The 23,950-nt window shown below is 40.5% G+C and overlaps 2 protein-coding genes and 1 long non-coding RNA gene across 8 annotated transcripts; 1 reads left to right on the top strand and 2 right to left on the bottom strand.

The window, feature by feature from the left end:
* Window positions 1-6,428: 6,428 nt before the first annotated feature.
* Window positions 6,429-23,255, bottom strand: LOC308398979. Its single transcript, XR_013972052.1, has 2 exons — window positions 22,526-23,255; window positions 6,429-10,716 (listed from the first exon to the last, which is right to left on the bottom strand). It is a non-coding gene; the product is annotated as an uncharacterized lncRNA (long non-coding RNA).
* LOC308398978 (uncharacterized protein) lies at window positions 14,253-17,079 on the top strand (the record flags this gene model as incomplete). The annotated part of the gene is made up of 7 exons (XM_080885883.1): window positions 14,253-14,315; window positions 15,297-15,376; window positions 15,465-15,510; window positions 15,868-15,959; window positions 16,049-16,159; window positions 16,277-16,550; window positions 16,873-17,079. Exons 5-7 carry the CDS (start codon window positions 16,095-16,097, stop codon window positions 17,077-17,079), a joined length of 546 nt encoding a protein of 181 aa, XP_080742009.1. The 5' UTR covers window positions 14,253-14,315; window positions 15,297-15,376; window positions 15,465-15,510; window positions 15,868-15,959; window positions 16,049-16,094.
* Window positions 17,318-21,394, bottom strand: LOC308398976 (uncharacterized protein). 6 transcript variants are annotated; one of them, XM_080885878.1, is made up of 15 exons: window positions 21,246-21,376; window positions 20,941-21,080; window positions 20,508-20,733; window positions 20,320-20,395; window positions 19,917-20,197; window positions 19,799-19,837; window positions 19,619-19,692; window positions 19,437-19,514; window positions 18,963-19,168; window positions 18,782-18,881; window positions 18,522-18,684; window positions 18,313-18,419; window positions 18,074-18,191; window positions 17,810-17,936; window positions 17,318-17,660 (listed from the first exon to the last, which is right to left on the bottom strand). In XM_080885878.1, the coding sequence occupies exons 1-15, from the start codon at window positions 21,291-21,293 to the stop codon at window positions 17,323-17,325; spliced, it is 2,121 nt and encodes a 706-aa protein (XP_080742004.1). In that variant the 5' UTR covers window positions 21,294-21,376; the 3' UTR covers window positions 17,318-17,322. The 6 variants fall into 6 exon arrangements, with proteins under 6 accessions (XP_080742004.1, XP_080742002.1, XP_080742005.1 ...); XM_080885876.1 differs by having other exon boundaries at window positions 18,074-18,218; window positions 21,246-21,374; XM_080885879.1 differs by having other exon boundaries at window positions 17,318-17,627; window positions 18,074-18,218; window positions 21,246-21,374.
* Window positions 23,256-23,950: the final 695 nt, after the last annotated feature.

The following is a 23,950-nucleotide window of genomic DNA, read 5'->3' as shown; positions in this document are numbered from 1 at the left end:
AGTAACCTGACTTTGTAGGATTTTATTTATAGACACATCTCTACAAACCAACAGCAGTCATTAGAGTAAAGGTTTTTTACATCCTGTGAGTGTTTACTAAGTGTGTTTAAAGGAACAATAAGGAACAGAGCTCAGACCTTTATGTGTCACTCCAGACTTCCTTGATAAACTTTATTGTGTCTGGCACAGATTAGAGGGAATCTTTGTCAGATGCACAAAGAAACCCTACAAATTAACTGAGTTTCCGTCATAGAGGTGCTTTGTTTTTTTCTTTTAAAAGCATTTTTCCCCTTCTGTGAGCAAATCTGATGCGCTTTACCAGAAATGCTGAAGTTTTGTTTCATTTGTATAAAAGACATTTTCCCAGAAGCATTGTGACTTGTCACCAAGCATTGTAGTAAACTTCTTTTGCACTGTTCACTTTCAAAGTTGGGTGTTACTGAGTGACTTTGATTCAGAACGCAGCTCATGATGCTGCACAGCTTGATCTTGGAGTTCAGTTTGTATCTATTTCAAATTTTCTTTGCAGTCCTCTACCATTCAGACTACCCCTGATTCAGTCTGGGGTGAGATTGCTTTACTCCAAGTAAAGTGGTGAAGATCCTCCAGTAACCTACAGGAAATGACCTAACAATGTTAGGTAACAGGAACATAAGGAGATGGAGATGCCCTTATGCTCTTTATCTTCACCACACTTGCCAAGTGTTTTTTTCTATTCTGATTCCCTTGCTCATGTTCAGCGTAGCACACACAACAAGCTGCTTTCACTATTTATCTAAAGGCGATAGAATTTCTCTTGTTTTACAGCATCAATGGTTTACTCTGCATGATTGAAAATAAAGGGTTTTTTAAATTCAGCTCATTTGTAGGAAGAACAATGGATTGTTGCGGTGAGGTAAAGATGGCAACAGTTTTTGGTTATACCTGTATCTATCACAGAAATCCACATAAGGAGGAGAAGCAGTCAGTGAAACCGCTCAGCGACGTCGCTGGAGATTTGAATGTTGTATAGATGTAAGCTTCAGTCAGATCCGGGCTGACATTAACCTTCCCGGCTGTCCCCTTTCCCGCTCAGAGGTCTGTCCGTGATGGATGACCTCTCCTTCACACACAACGCACGGATTTCTCACAGCTCATGCCCATTAAGAGCATATCCTTATAACAGGATTAAGGGGCCAGTAATGGAAACTCAGGGTCCCGTAATCTCCTCCTTGATACGTTTTGCTCTGATCAATCTTTGTTTGGGTGCCTGGGAGGTAGTTGAGAAATGTCATTGGCTGCAGTTTGAGAGGTGAGGGCGTGTGAAAGCGTGTGGTTGTGGATATTCAGTGTCACATGTCAGATTCATTTGTCTAACTTGTTGGGCGTGGATTCATATTGTGCTCTGGCTTGGGGTGTCGAGAGGAGTCATTAGTTATTATCTGTGAAGGGTGTTGCATCCATGATTTATTCGGTGCCGCAGCAGAGATTGTGCAGGTGCATTATGCCATCATTATAGCTTCAAGCGTGACCCAAATTTCCTCTGCCCCTCTCGCTTTGCTCTCCTCTCCTCCTTCTTGTGCCCCCACCCTCCTTCAGTGGTGCCTTCTGAATCCAGATGGGGAGCAGACTGTGACTGCAGCTTGTTATGAGCCGCGCTGTGAGACCAGACCAGGCGGAGGGAAGGCAAGACAGAACAAGAGAGGAGTAACTGGGAGAAAAGCAAGTGGATCTGCACAGCACCAAATCTCAGAACATGCATGAGTCCAATATTGTTTACTGCTGTGAATGTAAGGAAACAGCAGAATTTTAACAAATCACACTGGAACAGTTTAGCAGACACATAATATGTACAGCTGTATGTACACACACAAAGACACACACAGTTGCTGCACATTATATGAATCTTCTGTTACACCAGGAGCTTTGTGACTTAGTGTGTGGCATGCAGGCAACAGAAGATGAGCACATTGTGGTTATAAAGGGATGGGCATGGTCAGCAACAATATTCAGGCAGGCTTTGTCATTTAAATGATGCTGAGTCAGTACTAAGTGGCCTAAGTTTTCCCCACACTATTACAGCATCACCAGCCCAACCCTACTGTCTGAATGTCACAGGAGAAATGGAGACACATCAGACCAGAAAACAATTTTCCAGTCTCTTATTGTCTGATTTTGGTGAGCCCACGCAAATTGTAGACTCAGTTCTTAGGTGACAGAAGTGGCATCTGGTTAAGTCCATTTGTTGGGCAGGGGTAGTCTTTTGCCACATTAGCCCGTCTGCTTCGATGTTTGATGTGTTGAGCACACTTACTGGACAGTTTTTCTTTTTCAGACCGTTCTCTGAAAACCCCGGGGATGGCTTAGTGGGGAAATCCCAGTAGATCAGCAATCTCTGAAATACTCAAACCAGTCCATTTGGCTGCTCCCTTACTCACAAGGAGTGATTCACAGTCAGTCTGCATGATTGATTTGTCAGAGTTTTACACAGAATACCATTCCTGTCACAATCCTGAAGGATTTGTACCTCTTCCTAAGATTGAGCTGGGGATCTTTAAGAGGTACATGTGTAAACCACTATGCTACAGAGCCACTGGAAACAACCGTGCAACACTCAAAGTCTCTGAAATCACCCTTTCTCCCCATTTTGATGCTGGTTTTGAACCTCAGCAGGTGTCCTTGACCACGTGTAATGTAATTTGTTTTAAAAAAAAGACAGTTCAACAACAACAAAATGCCAGAGCAATGAAGCTATATCAAAGACGCTATAATTAAAGTCAATACAACCGATGGGTCGGTCCATTGTTTGGTGACTTTACTTCAACTAGCTTCCCTTGCTCTCTCTTTTGCTTAAGCTAACAAGAAATGCAACAATTTATTAAGCAACTTGTCTAAATCAGTGTCACAACAACAGTGTCCAAACGAATTGTATACTTTCATAGGTCAGTGACTTCAGCAAAAAAAAAAATCTCTCAAATGTGATAATGAGATTATGGTATGAAGCAAGAAACCTGCAGTGTGTATTAGTGTAATGCTGTATTTTTTGCATGTAATATTTAATTTAACTGTGTGACTGTGAATGAGGCTTTCACAGTGAAAAGGGATGAAAAGTTATACAGGGGAATCTGACCCTCACTGACTTATTCAACTACCTGCACCATCTTACCTTTTCCGCCAATCATTCACGCATACACACACACACACACACACACACACACACACACACACACACACACACACACACACACACACACACACACACACACACACACACACACACACACACACACACTGCATCATGTGGTCAGATCGCTGCACTACCTATTGTTACACAGCACCACAGTCCTGCTGTGCTGCTGCCTACCTGATATCCTAACATAGTCTCTTGGTATTTTTTACTTCTTTGACTCCCTGCTCTGTGTCCTAAGCTTTTTCATGTCCTTGGTTTCTCAAGGTCAGTCCCCGGCACAAACAGCAGCGGCGGGAGCCCTCAGCTCAGTCTGGTTGCACATTCATGCCATGCTGGTGACCTGGGAAACATCCAGCCAGGCACGTCTGACTCAAACAAAGACTTTGCAGTCAGGATCAAGGTTGTGGGCTAACGAACTCTGCTTTACTGTGAAAGTGTGTTGGTACTTCAAAAGATGTTACCACTTTGGTGTTTTGATAATGGTGACAATGCGCTCTCTGAAACAGTTAAAATCTTACATAGGTGTTCAACTGTGTTGAGATCAGGCCACTGTGGCAGGTTTCATATGAGTTTCACGGTTTCCTTTTTGCCCCATGGATGCAGGCAGTGTCACTGGGACTGAAATCTATTATTATGTGATAACGGTGACTCCGAAGAACTTGTGTTGATTTAAAATGACCCTTCACTCTACAGGCCAAGTGGACCATAATCATGTTAGTGAAATGCTCCTCACAGCGTAACAGAGTCATCAGATTCACTCACTGCAGGTTCAGGCTTTCCTTTTAGTTTGTCACCTATGTGTACTGTCCACAGTTTATTTACAATAAAAACACATTAAATTCCCCTCTTGGCAATGTGCAACAGAACTGTATCACGAAAAAAAAACCCACCAATGAAGGTGGCTCAGTTAGATGTATATCATTCAGTCATCGGTCTCTTGAGCTGCACGGTATGCATCAGAGAGCCTCTATAGAGTGAGGCAAGGTTATGGGAAAGGTTCAGAGAAAGCGCTATGACTCTGATTCATCTACTCATCAGAAGGTTGGTGGGTCGATCACTGATTCCTCTGGACTATGTGCTGAATTATCTTTGAGCAAGATACTGAGTTTGAATGTAGGTTGAATGTAGGTCTCACTGAACTCTGTCACACACACACAAACACACACACTCTCTGACTCACTCACTGGCCTGCACCAGTTACCAGTCACTTTGTGGAGCATTGGACTGCCATTACCTCATAAGACTTTGTTGTTACACTTTCTCTTACCGTACATTACTAAATCTCCATTTGCACTATTTGCCTATTTGCACTACTCTGCCTGGTTTACACTCAATGTCACTTACCCATTATATTGTATATTGTATAGCTTTCTTGTTATATGTAAAATTTTATTTATTTAAATTTTTACTTTTTAATTATTTTACTTGCATTTTTAATCACTTTTATATTTAAATATATTTAAATGTTCATTTGCTATCTATCTAGGGATTGAGAGTAACGCAATTTCTATTCTCTGTATGTCCTGTACATGTGGCAGAATCGACAAATAAAGTTGACTTTGACTTTGACTTTGACTTTGAAATGTTAGAATGCACGTACGCATAGATAAAGGCGCTGTGTGATCAGGTGAATGAGACTATTTACCATTTAACCAAGAAGCACTCATACATTTAGAATCACCATATATAGGTACCCATCCATCCATTCATTTCCGATTATCCTTTTCAGGGTTGCGGCTGTCATAGGGGGAGAGGCGGGGTACACCCTGGACAGGTCGGCAGTCTGTCGCAGGGCCAACACACAGGGACAGACAACCATTCGCGCTCACATTCACTCCCGCATTCACACCTATGGGCAATTTGGATTAATCAATCAATTAACCGATCCCCACAAACTGCATGTCTTTGGACGGTGGGAGGACGCCAGAGTACCCGGAGGGAACCTACGCAAACACGGGGAGAACATGCAAACTCCATGCAAACCTTCTTGCTGTGCGGCAACAGTGCTAACCACCGTGCTGCCTATATACAGGTACCATTGCCTAAATGCTCCCAATACAAACAAAGACAGCCAAATTTTCATTATATTTTTAAAGATAAGAGGAAGGTTTGACCCTATTTGACCTTGAAGAAGAGGTCAGAGGTCTAAAGTAATGCGATATTTAGAATCCCCATATATTGTTGTTTTCAGTACAAACAATGGCAGTAAGAAGCATGGTTTTAAATAGCTCTGTATAGAAATATTATCACTTTGACTTTTAGATCAATGTATTGACCTTGAAGGAGAGGTCAGAGGTCAGATGTGACATGATACTTGAAATCTTTACACATCTTTCTACATGTTGACAATACATACACAGGTGTGAGAATCAAGGTCTAAGGCCTGCTGTCAATTTTGGTCCAATACATCTTTGAGCTGACCTTTGTTGAAAACACGCAGTTCTTTGAATCTTTGGGCTGAAGGAGGGACAATACTCGGTGTATAAATGCTCAATCAACAATCATTTATTTCCATACAATTCAACAGTCAGAGCATTACAACGTCCGGACGGGAGAGATGCTACCAGAGGGTCAGGCACATGTCTCAAAATGGTGACGGGTTGCTCAGCTTTTTATAGTCTCTTGTGGCCCCCAGCTAGTCGTAAAAGCCAAAACATCACATTTTTTCTCTGTTACAGCGCCTAAGTTATGACCTCGGCAGTTGTTTCTCTGCTTTCTGTAAGGTGGGGGTGTGGAATGTGGTCTGTCTATCTCCCCTGTCTTTAGACACAGAGTCTCCTGCTTACAACCTTCTCTTCATGATTCAACAATTAAGCATGTCAAGAAAACAGTGTAACACATTCCCAGCAGATCAAGGATACAGAGTGATGCACATTTATCTAATGAACTAATATGTGAATATGTTCTGTTAACTCAAAAGTATAATGAGAACTAAACTACATACAGATCACACACTCTATTTTAAAGGGTATAATATGATCTACAGCAGTATTCTAATTCAACTACTTTGATTACATATATAAGGTAACATATAATAACAGAATAATATCACAATACCCTCTTTTGATCTCTCATTAAAGAGATCACTAATAACAAGCACTTCAGCGTTGCAAGGTCCAAGTTTTCTTGATCCTGAGGCCCTCTGTCCCCCTTTAACGGGTGGACCATATGGGGGATGACCTCTGTGTTCACGCAGTTCAGATGCAAGCAAAGTTAGATTTACAACCATAACAGCAGTTACAGATGACACTCCCATCACTCCCCATTTTCCCACAGCTTTATTTTGGTGCTCCAGTTTTCCACTCCCATTTTAATGCCCCCTTATACCTTTCAAATGTACTTAGACTAGAACCTCTGTCTAAGGAGCTTTTAACCTTTATTTTTATTGCTGCAGCTACCAGTGTCTTCCAGTTGGGTGATTCTCAGCTTCTTTCTTCGACCTCCGGGGTTAGACCACCCTTTAGTCATTGCACAGTTATTCTGCCCCGATTTCAAACAAGGATCTGTGTGTTTTGGGTTCACCGGCGTGTCCCCCTTTTTGCCAAGAGCCTCTCGAACCTCGTTGGTCTGGTGTTCCTGGTTTTCGCCAACCCCTTCATGGTTATCGCTGTGTTTGTGGGATCCATCTTCTCCAGGAGCCCAAACGTCATGACACTTGACCCCAGTTGCTGTCTCGGCAGTCCCTACATCTGTCCCTGCTGTGAAGGGTCCTCACATCTCCGGGTCCCCGTCTGGTGTCTGTTCCTTTCTCTGCAAGAGACAGAAAACCAAAACACCTCTCTCGCTAGCCTTGATAATCTAATATTGTTATCCATTGTTCTTCTAATGATTCAAATTTGGTTTAAAATATTATGTTCAGGACTTATTCTAATTCTAATCATAATCTATGTGTGTGTAAAAGAAATCAAAAATTAGTGAACCCTTTCTAAGTCTAACACATTATAAGCTTAAGTTTTACCATAGCTAAATTATTAAACACACAAATAAAGTCATAGAAATTTTCATATCACCATTGTTTGATGTTCAAACTCAACTCCCCCTTTTTGACACACTCCCATGTGTCAATTCATTGGAGCTAGACAATTAAAAGAGAAGGTTAGTGACATCATATCTCAGAAAGTATCAAAAATTCTTCTCTCGAGTACCGTTGCTCCAGCCTTGTCATCCCTGAGGATCTTCGATCCCGAAAATGTCCCTTCTCCTCATGTAATAAAGTCTGTCATCCTTCCATGCCCTGGTAACTGGTCCATCCAGAGCTGTAACATTTTGAAATGTACATACAACAAGCCAAACCACACCTTGGTCACACCAACCCTTTTCTGCCCCGAAGATGTCCAATGCCATCCTAGTATGGACTGTCAAATGTGGCTTTAACGCTGACTTTCCTGACAATCCATTTTATAACGTTTCCTGGTCAGATTTGCCAATCTCTGCACCAGGGTTGTAATAGTTTTGCAATTTTCATCAGTTTTTATTAGTTTTTACCAATTCTTTGCTAGTTTAGTGTAGTTTTTATTTTCTGAAAATCCTTAGTTTCAATTTAGTTTTATTTGTGTTTTGCAAAAATTAAGTGTAACAAAATCCCAGTCCCACCATATCAGTCATGCTCTTCTGGTTATCCTTGGGTGTTGAGACTAATAACTATTAACTCTTGCCGCACCGTGTGGTCCTAATTTTGGTTCAAGTGAATTGATAACCTTTTGAAGGCGATTGTTTCACACCTTTATTTAGATGTCCCAGTCCTGTTGTCTCGGGATCCATCACGCTGCCTTATCTGGGGTTAGCTGTTTTCTGGGGATGCGGGTTGAGTGGGTGAGCTCTTCAAGGAGGGGGAGTGTGCTCCCCCTGATGAGGTCTTCTAGGTAAGCTAGGTTAACCTTCTTGTGTGGGCTTTTCAAGTGCACTTTAAGGTTAGTGGGACTTTTAGTTTTATAAATGTCCCTCATGACCCCCTGATGACCCAGTATTTCATTTTTGCACACTGTAGTACACATTTTAGTTTTTGCTTGTAGCTCGCATACTCTACTTGCCACTCCTCTAAGTCCTGATGTTTCTTAGAGAGGGCAACAGTACCTTTAAAATTATATCACATGTGTGGGGGTGTGGCCTTGCCAATTGTTTTGCCCACCTTTTCAAAATGGCTGGCGTGCCCACAAGCACATTTCATGGAAAAAGAAAGGTAAGCCTGATATTTACATTTAAAATGTTTTGTTAAACTCAGATTTTTATTTTATTCTTTTTGCAAGTACCCCTCCTCGGTGGCGAGAAACTGTTGGTGTGGTCAAGTGGGTGCTCTGGAAACAAACGCTCAGGACAGAACAGTTATCAGTCATGTACTTCCTACAAATTTTGCATATGTTTTATTCCATATTGATCCTCTGAGTGTAATGGTACATTTTAATTTGAATTTATCCAAACTAAACACAATATTTTCTTTATTTACTTTGCTCTTGTTCTTTTTCAGTACCACATCCTATCAAATGTCCCTGTCGATTATATTCTACATTTAATAACTTACTATTTCAAGTGAGAACCTAAATCATGTGGACCAATGTTTATTCTTGCATATCTCTATTCTGAATGTGGCCAGTCATTCATAGGTATTGTTCAATTTTGGCGATTTTCCTCTATAAAATTTAATTGACTTCTTTACAGTGGCCTGCTGTGGTTAATAGTAACATATTCCAGTCATGAGTGATATCCAAAGTCTTCTCCACTGTAGCATTTGGCATTCCCAATAATATAACATGATACCTTAATCAAAACACAGTTAATATAGCACAGTTTTCTTGATGCAAACGTCAGTAACTCAAAATCAGCAACCACAGTGTTCAGTCTGCAGTTCATACTTATGTGAAGCTAGAGTCTCCTCCTCCAGTCTCTCTTATCCTCCTGCTCCTGAAAAAACAAAACAAAACAAAGCGAAGCATCCACCCTTCTCTTGTCGGCTGGGTGAATTGTTTATTGGCATTTACTAATCCTAAAGTGGGTGCAGTCATTGTCTCAGTATCAAGTCAGTCAAAACTTTTAGTCGTCAGTCCATCACAGTCCATTCACATGCATACCTCCATACACATTCATACCAGATGTTGCTGATAATGGAGTCTCCCGCGCAACCTATTCGAGCGTCCATCACCAGCAAGATGACGTCATCATTTTAAAGGAAAACAATTCCTTGTTGTTTTTTGGGCCGGATTGACTCGGTGCAATCCTTTTAGACTCAGAACTTCTCAGTGTTCCCTATAAGTGAATTTCTCCCAAGCCAATTACAATCATGGAGAAGCACACTTTGCAACTGTTTTTGTAAGAATATTTCATAGCGCTTTAAATTTCAATCTTTCAGGCCTGGTTTAAAGAGCTGATTGTTAAATCATGAACTCACAAAATATCAACATATCACCATATCACCACCGGTGGATCACACCTCTCAGATGTTTTTTCTCCAGTGCACTGTAACAAAAACGAAAACAGACATAACCAACAAAATACTACTAAAATAACACAAACTAGGGCCCGTTGCAGACATGTCCAAGCATAAAACTATCCCTCTCTCGCTTACGAGAAAGAACACAAGCCAAAGCTCACTGATAAAATCAAGCTAGCGCTAAACAAAACTAAACAATCAACCAGAAATTCACAGGAACATTTTGCTTCCTGCCGGGACAATATTGTGTGGGAATGAGAACCTCAGGTGCCGTAACACCTTTTGTTCCTCCTTGAATTAAAACTCAATCACAGAAAATGCCGTACTCCAACCTAACCTTACACTATTAATTCATCATTTTCACTCTGTGCCACTGTTCCTCATCAGGGCTGTGTGAAGCACAGCAAAGAATTCAGTCAAGGCCTTGAGCCATAAACAGACATCACGCACAGACATTGTTTTCATAACCAAACCGTTTTAGAGCTTATTCCTAAAATCTACATAAATGCCTTCTAGGTGACATATAACACATTCTAAGTAATCAATGGCTCCTCATAAAAATTATGCATTGGGATGTTTGTGTGCAGCATTTTGCATATCAGCATAAGCAAAGCATTCTTCATTGCATCAGCGTGTATGTGTGTGTGCGTGTGGATCACTCTTCATTGCACAAGCGTGTGCATGTGTATGTGTGTGCATCACTTCTCAGTGAATCAACATTCCCGTGTGTGTGTGTGTGGGTGTGTGTGTGTGTATGCGTTTCTCTTCATTCTGAGTCAGTGCATGTAGATGTGTGTGTTTGTGTGGGTGTTTGTGTTCATCACTTTCCTGTTCTGGTGTTCTGGGTAAACCACGGCCTGAAGCATGTCCTGGGGTCCTGCCCCCCTCCTTTTTCAGTTTGTTTGCGACCATTGCTGCTGCTGCTGCTCAAAATTCAGTCCATCCTGGTTCTGACCCCAATTGGGGCAGTCCTTTCTCCAGTGTCGATGTTCACCGCAGGTGACACCTGCATCTTCTTCTGTGTTTTTGTCCATTCTGAGGTGCCTTCTGTCCTCAGTTACTCCTCTTGTCTCGGTCACGCCCTTTTTCGCCACCCGATCATCCGTGTTGGTCCATCACTGTCCTGCACAGTGTGAATGCAAAGTTATCAAGGTCAGCATTCTTTTGCTCGGCCTTACTTTTCATTCGGGCTTGGCGGGCGTCTCGTCACAGCTCTGTCAGCTGACGCAGTCTGGGAATTTTCCCCCGTGTAGAGAAACGGGCCTTAGGTTTAGTGCTCTCCGTCTCGGCTGCATGAGATCACATTCCTGCAGGTCTGTTGACATTCTCAGGTCGTTGTTGTGGGTCCAGCTGTTGCAGCATTTGGTCAGTGTCACGTATGGGGGAGAGCAGGAGTCCAGTCAGCCTCGGCTTTCAGGGCCGGCAAAGCAGCCTGTAATTAAATATGTATAGAAAAAACAAAAACAAAACAAAACAAAAACAAACAAAAAACAAAAACAAACGAACAGGAAAATGTTGTTGTGTTGGCTGTGTTATTCAGAGGGGAGACAATGGGGCCAGGCCCTGTGTCAGCCTTCTCTCCCCCTTTTTTTGTTTTTTGTCTCCCGATATAATCAACTCCTAACCCACCAAGTTGACAGGACAACACCGGTATATGTTAAAATTCTTAAGATCATGTTTAAAAGCCCAAAAAAGGAACTTTCTTTCATTCAGTAATCACTTTTATTAATCAATCAACAGAAAACATGTCACAATTTGAATCTTTTAACCACTAAATTTGTTGTGTCTTGCCTGGTTGGTTAGACCAGTGTTCCTTTTTTTTTTTTTTTTTTTAGTTAAATTGTTGTCCTGCAACCCAGAGGGTTTCTTTGTCAGTAATGTATAGACTTCATCATTTAAGTATGTTAATTTTTCTTTAACCTTGCTGGAAAATCTTCACGTGTTCATGAGTGTAAGCTGTTTCTTCATTGCGTGTATGTGCATTTGTATAAAAGCAGGTTAGTTTTATCTTTTCTCAAACTAGGCGTTACCTTAAAAGGAGCCTCTCTCTCAGATTTCTCTGCTTGTGTGTGTTTTTGTTTCACCTTTTTGTTGTGATGCTCCGGACGCCTTCCCAACCTCCACAAGTCCGTTGGCCCCAATTTTATGTGTTAAAACTTCTCTTAATTTCTCCTCTAATTCTCTCCTCGCTGCTGTCTTTTTCACAGCTGCTGATTCGTGCTGGGTGTGGTTCCCATTACCTATAATTTTGCTTCGGTCGCTGTGCTTGTGGGGGCAGTTGGTCCAGGTCCACAGCTTCCTGTATTAACACACTAAGAGATTTATTTTAATTTCATTTTCATCACTGTTAAACAGATAAGCAGGCAACCCGCCTACCTTGACAGCGTAAACTGTACGCCAGTCTCCCAACACATTCCTCTCTCTACTCCTCCATAATTCTCCACTGCACACCTCTTACTATCTCTCCTTTTTATTTTTATTACACCACAGAGTAATACACCCAATTATGCCCGTCTATCTCTATGTGGCTCCAAATTCCCTCTTTATTTTAATTTCACACTCGTCAGGGGACAGGCACACAACAATTTCAACCGCTGAAACGAGGAATTCAACCTTTTTATATTTCTTTACTAATCTAGACTCAACGTTTGTTCGCAAAATGTGTCTTGTTCTAGTCCGGAAATAAATGTGAACCCGTGATTACACGGCCGTTCCAGTGTTATTTCCGTGGCTATGCGGGGGCCCTCACCTCCCCAAGTCACCACCTCAGCACCCGGACAACGCCGGTCCTGGCCACGCGTCCACGGACAGGAGGGTCGCTACTCCATAGGCAAAGTTCCACAGGTACACTAGGCATCAACCTTTGATCCTAAAATGTGTATTTGCTCTAATGTCCTCCTATTCAAACACATTAACCGTCACTGTCACTGTGTTCACGCTTCACACTCCACACAAAAACACACTCAGAGCGCGCCTCACTCACACTCTCACTCAGTGCGCGCTTCACCCACAAGACAGCACCCAGAGCGCGCCTCGCAGCTTCACACACACTCTCTCACCCAGAGCGCGCTTTGACACTCACACACAACACTTTTCCTCAGCGGGAATTTTACACAGAAACCTCTGAGCTCAACTATTAGATCTTCTTAAAGCACACTGCACCATAGACCAAAATACCCTTTTCTCTGCGATTATGACCGCCACCACGGGGCAAAGTATGGCGTTATTTTTGTGCCACTATTCTGAGCGGACGTAAAAAAAAATTGAGCGCACGTAAAAAAAAATTGCAGGTGCAAGTGTTGCATTTTGAGGAGAAATTTATTTTGAGCTTACAAAAGCTGAATTTGAGTGAACAAAATTCATTGCTGCGTGCAAAAAACGTATTTCAGTGTTTGCGCTTATCCATATACACACACAATAGCACCCCCTCTCGCTCAGTTTTTTCATTTGCGCTTGCTCGCAATGTGTTGCTTGCGCTCACAACATTCTCTGCTTCGTACGCTCAACTCTCTGTACACCGTTATAAGTGTGCCACAAAACCAACCAATCACAGACTTGGTTTCAAAAATTCTGATTGGCTCTTACGGTCTCCAATCAGCTCGCTAGCTACTGCTTTCCGGAAACACTGTCCGAAATGTAGCTAAATCCAGCTAAAATCTCTTAAACCCCAATTTGCGGATAATATCTTTAATCATTTTATTTTAAAATATATTATTTTTTAAGACTATTGTTGGTGTAGTAGAATGTAGTTGCATCATACAACCATGCCAACTGACTAATTTTTCCAAATTATACTTGAGTAGCTCTCTTTTATGTCGTCGAATACTGAATAGCAGCACGAAAAGAGCATGTCCCGGCCACATGTAAGTAATATAAAATCATTTTGTTAATTATTATTCGCTTGATAACTGACGTTAGCTAATTTGCAAACTATGCAAACTTGAAAAATGATGTACCTCATGTAGTTTGTTTTATGGGTTGTTTATTTTTGTCTGAGATACATCATTTCATTGTACTTGTCCATGTTCCTTGCTGCTTTTAACAGGACATACTGAGACAGCAAATGATGCATAGACTTCTCTCTAAACTGGAAGCTGCTTTAAACCAACAACCACTAAATCTGGATTATTTGGAGTTCTTGACTCGTCATGAGCTTGTTCTGTTTGAATCTTTCTCTCAGCAAATAGGCGGTCTGTCAGAGATTACAGAGGCTCTACAAAACGTTCATCATCTGGTTCAGTGTGAAATTAACATCAGCTCTGTGGCCATTATTGAACTGGAAACAGAAGTTGGTCTGGGACCTGGCCACCCCAAAATCGTACTAGAGAGAGAAAGACTCAAGAATTTGTTGGACATTCAGCTGCCAGTCAGCTGCATTGCTAAATGTCTTGGTGTTTCAAGAAGAACAATCTACAGGAGGATGCAAGAATTTGACTTGTCTGTGAGAGGAACATACAGCACAATGAATGACCAAGAGCTGGACAACATCATATCGGCTATCAAAAATCAGATGCCAAATGCTGGCTATCGAATGGTTCAAGGACATTTGGTTTCTATGGGTCTCCGTGTTCAGTGGTGGAGAATGATGGCCTCCATGCATCGAGTTGATGCTGTAGGGATCTTCAAACGGATCACAGAACTAGGCTGTGTTGTGCGAAGAAGCTACTCGGTGCGAGGCCCTCTCTCCCTGGTCCACATAGACACAAATCACAAGCTAATAAGGTAAAATACCCACTTATATAGCTCTAACACAAGTTGGGCAGAAAGATGCACGTTATACTTTAAATCTGCTTTAATCAACCTTATCTGATAGGTCTTTCAGTGTATTTATAATATTTTAAAAAGCACTTGATAGAGTAATATTAAGTAAAAGGAATACAGGATGTGTAACAAAACCAGCAATATTGTTAATTGTAAATTTTCTTGAGCAATTATTTACACTTTGTATATCGATATTTTCCATGATAACAAGCCTATCAACACATAATATGTTAAGTGCTCCAGAAAACTTAAAAAAAAATCATGACAAGAGAACTAAAATATTTAGTCTCATTGAACTTATAAACATATAAAAATGTTGGTATTATTTTCAGCACACCTGACAAGTGTTAGATTTGTATTGTTGATTGTCATTTATGCTTAGAAATATTTACTTATATATGCTTAGAGTTTTGTAATTAGTTGTAGATTGGTAGAGGTTTTGATCCTTGATAGTGTGCAAACTTTGTGTGTATTAGAGAGCACTTTGGGAGCATGAGAGGTCATACCGTGTCTTATTGTTTTATGGTAGGATTAACGTAGTTGCGTCTGTTCTAGTCTAAGTGCTCTTTGTTTAGATGAACTGCAGGACTTCCTCACCGTGTTATCTAGGATGAACCATCTAGGGGGAGGGGGAGGCTACCCTCTTCCTGACCAAGGATGTTTGACCCTTTGATCAGCAGTCCACACACACACACACACACACACACACACACACACACACACACACACACACACACACACACAGGCAAGGTACTCTTTGTGTGTATGTAGACGTCATATGTTAATGAACTTATGCATATTCATGTAACCTCAATAAAAGAACAGTGGTACGGGAGAACGGACGAGAGCAACTGGGGTCAAACGAAGGAACGGTGCCTGTCCGGTTCTCTCCCGTGCACGAGAAACATGAAGAAGCTTGCCTACTTGTGTCTTGCTTTGCAGTGTAATTATATTGCCTTCAACGTTCCAGCGGATGGGTTCAAGCTACAAACCTATCAACAAGTGTCCAGTTTAAGTCAGTGGCAAGTGTGCATACTGAAAAATTTATTTTCAATGTCTTACATGTTCTGCAAATCAAGCCTTAGTGAGATTGTTTTCCCTCTGAAACAGGTACAATGTTGTGATCTTTGGTGGAGTGGATGGCTACTCAAGGAAGGTAAAAGTGTAACTGTTATGTAGAATATTTGGTAGTTTTGAAATGAGAGCTTTATTAGGTTGTTTTTTTATGAACATCAATTATTCAGCAAGCCAACATAGTGGACGATTTGCAATTATTATCTTTTTAAATTTCTAATCAGTTCTTTACCAAAAAAGGTTAAACTAAAAGGCCATTTTCATTTTTTGATAAGTACTACCAATATTGATGTATAGACTACTCAAGCTTTGAATTATGGTTATGAACATAGAACCGTACAATATTCCTTGAACACTTATTATGAAACTGCATTATTAACTGAAAAACTATACATGATCTGAAACCAGATCTTTAATTTTCCATTTGTTTTTACTGCAGGTCCTGTACTTGGATGCAGCAACTAACAACAGGGCAAAAACTGCATTCTCATTTTTCCTGAGATCAGCCCAGCTTCACGGCTTGCCATCAAGGTTTTATGCCCTGATTTAATTTATATGCTAGCAACAAGTATCATTAAAGAAAACTTTAAAAATTCCTTAAAAATGTATTTTTATCATAGGGTTAGGGCAGATCAAGGAGTAGAAAACCTGGACATTGCACATTTCATGTTTGCCACAAGAGGAACAGGGAGAGCGAGTTTCATATCTGGAAAGAGTGTCCACAATCAGAGGTTAGTCTTTTGATGTTTTTTATATTATTATTGACTGCATGGGTAGATTGTTGTAGCAGTTCTGATATTGATTTGAAGCATGAAATACCTGAAATCCAAATTCAAATGTATTTACAGAGTAGAACGACTTTGGCGTGATGTCTGGATTGCAGTCACTAGCAAGTACCATGATATTCTTCACTCACTCGAGGAGGATGGCCTGCTTGACATTTCAGATGTCATTCATCTTTTTGGTGTCCACTACATCTTTGTCCCTCGACTCCGAGCAGATCTTGTCACCTTTGTTGGAGGATGGAATAATCATCCCCTCAGGACAGAAGGTGGTCTCACTCCTGAACAGCTCTGGTGTATGGGACATCTACAAGAGCTGGACGAGGGCGAGAGACTTGAGGTACCAGCTCATAATCTGATTTTTTTTTTTTTTTTTAATTTAAATGTTGAATTTCAAAATTTTAGTTAGCAGTTAACTCTGCTCTTCTGAAATTAACAAATTAAAACACTTGCAGCACATCTGGGAGATGCTTCTGGTGATTTTATACATTCTTGCTTATCAATTACCACTAATCTAAATTACAGTAAGAAGAACATGAAAACAAAGGCATTCTTTTTAAATTGTTGTATTTTAATGGAAAAAACGCTTACACAAAATAACATTCCTCCCAAAAGTGCCTATTCTGGAATAATGACCATTATATATGTTTGTGGATTTGAAGGAGCTTCGGGATCCAGGCATTGACTGGGAGAGTGCTGTACTGCAAGAAGAATCTAACAGCACAGTTGTGGTTCCTGAAGTTGAATGCCCACTGGATGAGGAAACCCTGGAGGGGCTTCAGAGAACTATTAATCCCTTGGAACATTCTGAGTCACACGGTCGTGACCTGTACATACAATTCTTGCTACAGGTGTCAAACCAACAGTGACACTTAACATGGACGTGAAAGTCAACGTTCTTTTAAGTTCTCAAATACTGGATTTCTTTGCTAAAACATTCAGATTACAAGTAGACAAGCAAACAAAGCACTTGCTTATTATCTATCAACGTAGGACCCTACACAAAGTTTTGAAGTCTTGTCATTTTCATGAAACGGCTACGAACATCTTAACAGCTAATGTTTACAAACATTTTTACTCATTTAGTTTCCAAATTACAAGACAACAATGTGTTAAACTCTGTGGAATCCACCACCATATTTAACTGCTGCACTCATTATGGTTTTAAACACTGTGTAAGTGTCCAGATGCTGCACTGGAAAAGTCACAGTACAAGTGCATGCACTCACAACTGGGTAACAAATGGAGTGATCTCCCAGCCGCTCCTTACATTCATGGTCAAACTTGCATGTTATTTTGAAATGTCTCTTTTCATCAGGAAGGATGGGAACATGGGACTGGCCGGTCATCCACTGGAGCACATGGTGGACAGCAAGAGACTCTGATTTTTCACCACCTGCACCGCCTGTGTTTCCATCTGTGATGTTTGAAAATGTTTCTGAAGTCTTTTCTAAATAAAAAGCAATCTGGATTACAATGTTTTAAATTAACAACTAAGAATACTTTCTAGTGCCCTGCATGTTAAAGCAAAAATATTTAACAGATGCATACGGTATATATACAATACTATAGGTATATACAGCTAATACTATATAGTACCTGATACTTCAATCTCCTGCAAGAAATCTTGCAAAAAATTTATGATCTTCCTCTCAGTTCTCTCCCTAGATGTTCCTTTTTCACTGAAATGTGGTTGGCAGCTCATCATAATGAAATCAGCGTCTGGCTGTAAATAAGGAAATAAAGTAGATTATATTATAGATATATTGTTCATTCAAAACTAATAAATAAATACAGGATAACTACAGTACAGATAAGTGGACTGTCTTTGGATCAGACTGAAGCTGCTATGTTAATACTTACTTTGAGGATTTTCCCAGGAACAAACAAACTGTGGCAAGCTTCAGGATTTACAGCCATCAGGTTCACAAGACCATACAGTTCCATGCCCTTTCGGAGCTGCTGTAGCATTGGAATCAGTCTTGTTGTAGAGTGTAAGACAATAGCACTTAAAAATAAAAATAAAAAAACAAAAAGAAAAACTAGTTGGGGGGGGGGGGGGGGGGGGGGGTTAATGATCTCTCTGATTTTTTCTCCCTTACCGGATCATGCTTTCCTTACTATCCATCTTTATCTGGTTTGTGTATCCACAGCTGACAATTTCATCAGCCCACATCATCAGAGACTGTATGTCTGCTGCATCTTCAACCTGGAAATGTATAATGTGAAAGAGGAAATACAGAAGGTTAAAAGTGTTTAAAAACACCATACTCATAATATATCATGTGCCAGAGCTAAACCAGGTGCTCACTTTGCGGATGAGCAGGGAAGATTCCACATCTGCAACATCCTCCTTAGACAGACAGCTGAAATCAACCTCTCCTGAGCAGAGGAAATTGTAGCACCATTCTTTGAAAAAGGCAGGAGATGGGCCTCCTTGGGCGAGGCTGACTGCAATTATTTCACCAACAGTTCTGTGTAGACAAATGATTATAATTCATTTTCAGGTAACATTTACAAAAATATCGGATGCGTATTAAATGTAATACACAAAGCTCGTATGTAACCAACCTGAAGTTTTCATTATCAAGATCGGTCAGAGAATACTTGGGGTTTTTGCCCTTGTTCTCAAGTCCTTCAAAGAATCTGCTTTCAATACCTGAAATCATGTCTTTCATACAAAAAATATCCGCATTTTTAAGTTATCCATTATTTATTGACACTAGGACAAAACAGGTAATAGGCAACTCACCACTCAAAAACTCTTTCCTAAGTGCTCCTGTATCCACGCCTGCCTCTCCAATGAAAACCACCCTAAGAACACTGGTGGGAGATGCAGCTTTTTTTCTCTGCCACTGGAGAATGCCTCTGTCTGGAAGGTCTTCTCTGTCCACACACAACTTAAATTCTGTTGTGGTGTCGACTTGTTGTTCAAGGCAACGCAATACATCTTCCACGCTTAACAAAAACAGGGTAGAAAACATCCTAAGCTCTCAAAGAAAAATAATCATCTTTAGATTAAAAGAGGCTACCACATTAAACGTGATTAGAAATTATTGCAGCATGTTCTGTGCAACAACCTTTAACAATAATTTAAAGTAGTGTGATCATAAAATGTTTTATATGAAATTAAACCCCAGGTATTGTGTAAAAGATCTTACACATAATTTTAACAAATGGTTCTGCATAATAGTGTGTATATGAATTATAATAGAGCAAAAAGTACCTGTCTGTTGTGCATACTGAAGTTTGAGCTGGTGTCCCTGTAGTTTGGTCATTTTCTTCAGGCACCATGCATTGAAAGCTGATGACAAAACAAAGTTAAAAAAAAAATAAAATAAAAATACATATGTTTGCGTGGACTGTTACTGATTAACATTTTTTCATAAACGGCTGAAAAAAGATTACCTATCCCCACACAGACTCGCATGGACTGTGATCTCATCTTCAGGAAAATCCTTAGTGCATATTGGACAAATAACCTACAATTCCAAAAATGGGTACATGTTAGGCATAGTGGGAAAAAGATCATTACCGATACAAAATTCATTGTAGTTACTATGGTTTTTAGTAATGTGCTAGGTTTACCTTGCATTTGCTTTTCACAATGCATAACTCCGATTCCTGCTGAATCAAAAAACAGTAATTGTGATACTATATTATTTAATCAAAATTGCTCATTTTGATTTCATCAAAATTGTCTCACCTCATCATCAGTCTCATCAGGAGAGAATTTTCCTTTGCACGTATTGATGTGTACTGCAAGCATCTGCAGAGGCATAACTTCATTACACTGGTAACATATCTTCTTTGGCATCTTTGAAAAGTGCTGTGAGTCGGGAGGTAGAGGAGATGTGTCTAATGTTTCCTGAAGAGGTACTATGTAAAAAGTGGATTTGCCACCTCCTGACACAGCTTTCAGTGTTTTGACAGAATATCCTTCTGTTTCAGGTGGAATTACAGTGAGCTTTCGTCGACCACTGCCACCTTTATTGACAGAAAAATAGCATAAACAATCAAGCAGCAAAAGTATCAACTACATAATCATAATGCAGTATGAGCACGCAAGAATGCCAAAAAAATACATAAAAACTGAATTAACAACAAACCTGTTGCCTTATGTAAGAGCCATCCTCCACAAAGATATTCCATTTTTGGAAAGGTTTCTTCCAGAAGTCTAGAAATCTTAGTTAAAAACACCGTTAAGCAGAATGGAACACTAAATGGACTGTGGCATATGATTCAGGCTAAATGCGTCTGCCAATGACTGATTTTAATACTGACTACACAAACTTACCTCTGCATGGTCACCATCTTCTGGAAGAGACACTGTTTGTCTCCCCATGCCAGCTTGTAGGAGTTCAAGCTCCTCAGCTGGCAAAGGTGTGTAGGATGTGTTTTTTGACAGCAAATAAAAACTGAGGCCTGTGGTCTTACTGCCTGCCTTAACAAGCTGCTTAGTAGATGTTAAACATCTCTTTTTACCACGGCTCAAGTGTGATTTGAAATATCCTGGAAATGATCTGTGGGATGAAAATGCATGAGTTTAAAAAATGCAGTGTTGCATAACATAAGGGTTATTGTTTAATAAAGTTATTAAATATGACATCAGTCCTTAATAGCACATTTTAATTTAAAAATCAATGTTGATAAATCCACAAACCAAATAACTTTAACAGAAAAGATTGCAAAAAGTTAAAATAAAAAAAACACACAAAAAAAGCAAAAACCTTGTCATCTCTTGCTGGATAGTCAGATTTCTAGGCTCCGGCTGCCCACTCTCTGTTGGCCTCCCTGAAGGATTTGTGGATATGTTGTTAAGCAGCAAAGACACCAGATTTCTTACTGCTGACTCAACTGCACCATTACCCTAAAAAACATGATTAGGATACACTGCCTCAGTAAGACAACTACGCTGGTAATTACCCATAAGGCTAGCTTAAACTCTACAGCTGCATCTGTAACTACAATTTCACAGCATATTAAACAGAAAGGACAGCAAATTACTAAATTCACACAAAAAAATTAAACTCACCTGATACTGTGGTGTAGTATTATTGGAGCCATTGTTTGATTCTGCCATCTCTTCTTTAGCTGCAGAGTAAATCAAAAATCCCTCTATCTGCAAGAAGCGAGGCTGAGTGGACAGTGTTTCCGGTGTCCGGACAGCAGTAGCTAGCGAGCTGATTGGAGACCGTAAGAGCCAATCAGAATTTTTGAAACCAAGTCTGTGATTGGTTGGTTTTGTGGCACACTTATAACGGTGTACAGAGAGTTGAGCGTACGAAGCAGAGAATGTTGTGAGCGCAAGCAACACATTGCGAGCAAGCGCAAATGAAAAAACTGAGCGAGAGGGGGTGCTATTGTGTGTGTATATGGATAAGCGCAAACACTGAAATACGCTTTTTGCACGCAGCAATGAATTTTGTTCACTCAAATTCAGCTTTTGTAAGCTCAAAATAAATTTCTCCTCAAAATGCAACACTTGCACCTGCAATTTTTTTTTACGTGCGCTCAATTTTTTTTTTACGTGCGCTCAGAATAGTGGCACAAAAATAACGCCATAGCAAAGTCGCATCATAAAAGTGATGCTTGCATCCCCGAAGTTATACCTGACATCATAAACCAGGTGTTGCTCTGTACTTAAATTTTTACTTTGTATTATGGCCGCAGCCCTTTATACTCGACTGACGCCACAAACCACCGTCAAAACCTCTCTCAAATGTACTAAAATTAGCACCAACCACTACTGCACTTCACGGCCGCACCACCGGAACACGCCGTATCATAAACCAAACCTACGGACGTGTTTCGCTCTCGCGTTGCCAGCGTCCAACTGCACCGTGAAGCCAGTATCTGCTTGTCCTTAAATCAACTTCTATTTCATAGCCGGCAAAAGCCAGGACGTCACTGACACCATAAACAAAATAAACAAACCTCGACTTCAATGTACTGAACTTATGGCCGCGTCTTCAGAATAAATTCTAACGTATTATTGCTACAGAAGCCAGTATTAGACAAAATTAAATGTGGAAGGTAAAGTGGCTGCACTCTAGTCCAACGTAGTATGTTATTAGTATCTCGGTAGAGGCAGATTACTGCAATCTAGACCAACGTAGTATGTTATTAGTATCTCGGTAGAAGCAGTTTATTTAACACCCTGGAATTCAGCCTCAACTTATGTTGTTAGTATCTTGCGCCAAAAACCAGACACCGACAAATTTACTGTGAAAATACATGTGACTCAGCGAACAGATTAATTTGGAAAGCCCAATATGCACATTTGGTATTTATAATACAACAGGCTGTGCTTACCTTTCTGTTTTAGGCCGGCCTTCTGTTCACTTTGCCCCACGATCTCACCAAAGGCCAAATCTACACCTCCTCAGCACACCAAGGATCCGGGTCACACGGCACCAAGTTGTTGAAAACACGCAGTTCTTTGAATCTTTGGGCTGAAGGAGGGACAATACTCGGTGTATAAATGCTCAATCAACAATCATTTATTTCCATACAATTCAACAGTCAGAGCATTACAACGTCCGGACGGGAGAGATGCTACCAGAGGGTCAGGCACATGTCTCAAAATGGTGACGGGTTGCTCAGCTTTTTATAGTCTCTTGTGGCCCCCAGCTAGTCGTAAAAGCCAAAACATCACATTTTTTCTCTGTTACAGCGCCTAAGTTATGACCTCGGCAGTTGTTTCTCTGCTTTCTGTAAGGTGGGGGTGTGGAATGTGGTCTGTCTATCTCCCCTGTCTTTAGACACAGAGTCTCCTGCTTACAACCTTCTCTTCATGATTCAACAATTAAGCATGTCAAGAAAACAGTGTAACACATTCACAGCAGATCAAGGATACAGAGTGATGCACATTTATCTAATGAACTAATATGTGAATATGTTCTGTTAACTCAAAAGTATAATGAGAACTAAACTACATACAGATCACACACTCTATTTTAAAGGGTATAATATGATCTACAGCAGTATTCTAATTCAACTACTTTGATTACATATATAAGGTAACATATAATAACAGAATAATATCACACCTTGAAGACGTTTGTGGATGTAAGCCAAACTTTAATGGATCGTTAACACGAGTCCATACACCATTACAAAGTTTTTATCAGAATTCATTCTACAGACTGTCGTGTTTACGGACAGAATGACACACATGCTTGCAAATGTTACCAAAATCATAACCTCTGTGGTGGAGATATAATAGTGTAACACTGACTACCTCTTATACTGACAATTAATCACAGATTCATTACATCACCTGACAATACTGGCCTCCTATAGCAAGGTTAGTTTATTGTCTGAACAAAAAATGACGAGTGACAATCTTCATTTGTGGGCCTCACTGAAGCTGTAAACACAGGGCTCTATTCCATTCTGTGTCCATGCAAAAGATAGCCAGTTTGAGACCAGGAGGAGACGTGAATCCCTGGGAGTGTTCAGGAAGGGCAACCGAGTAAGAATCGTCCAGATTAGAATATACACACTGATTAGCTGTGATGATCTCTTGCAAGTGAGGGAGAAGCCAACAGAAGGTAATGAACCTGTAAACATGCCATTATTTCTATCACCCAAGGTAATATGGCTGATAACGTCTCCCACCCCATGCAGCAGACTGTGACAGCACTGAGCAGCTCCTTCAGTGGGAGACTGCGGCACCCACGGTGTGGGACGGAGAGATTTCGCAGGTCTTTCCTCCCCACTGCTGTCAGACTCCAC

The sequence above is a fragment of the Rhamphochromis sp. 'chilingali' genome (genome assembly GCF_963969265.1).
Source record: "Rhamphochromis sp. 'chilingali' genome assembly, chromosome: 6".
Classification (NCBI taxonomy): Eukaryota; Metazoa; Chordata; class Actinopteri; order Cichliformes; family Cichlidae; genus Rhamphochromis; species Rhamphochromis sp. 'chilingali'.
This window is presented reverse-complemented; position numbering and strand designations above follow the sequence as displayed.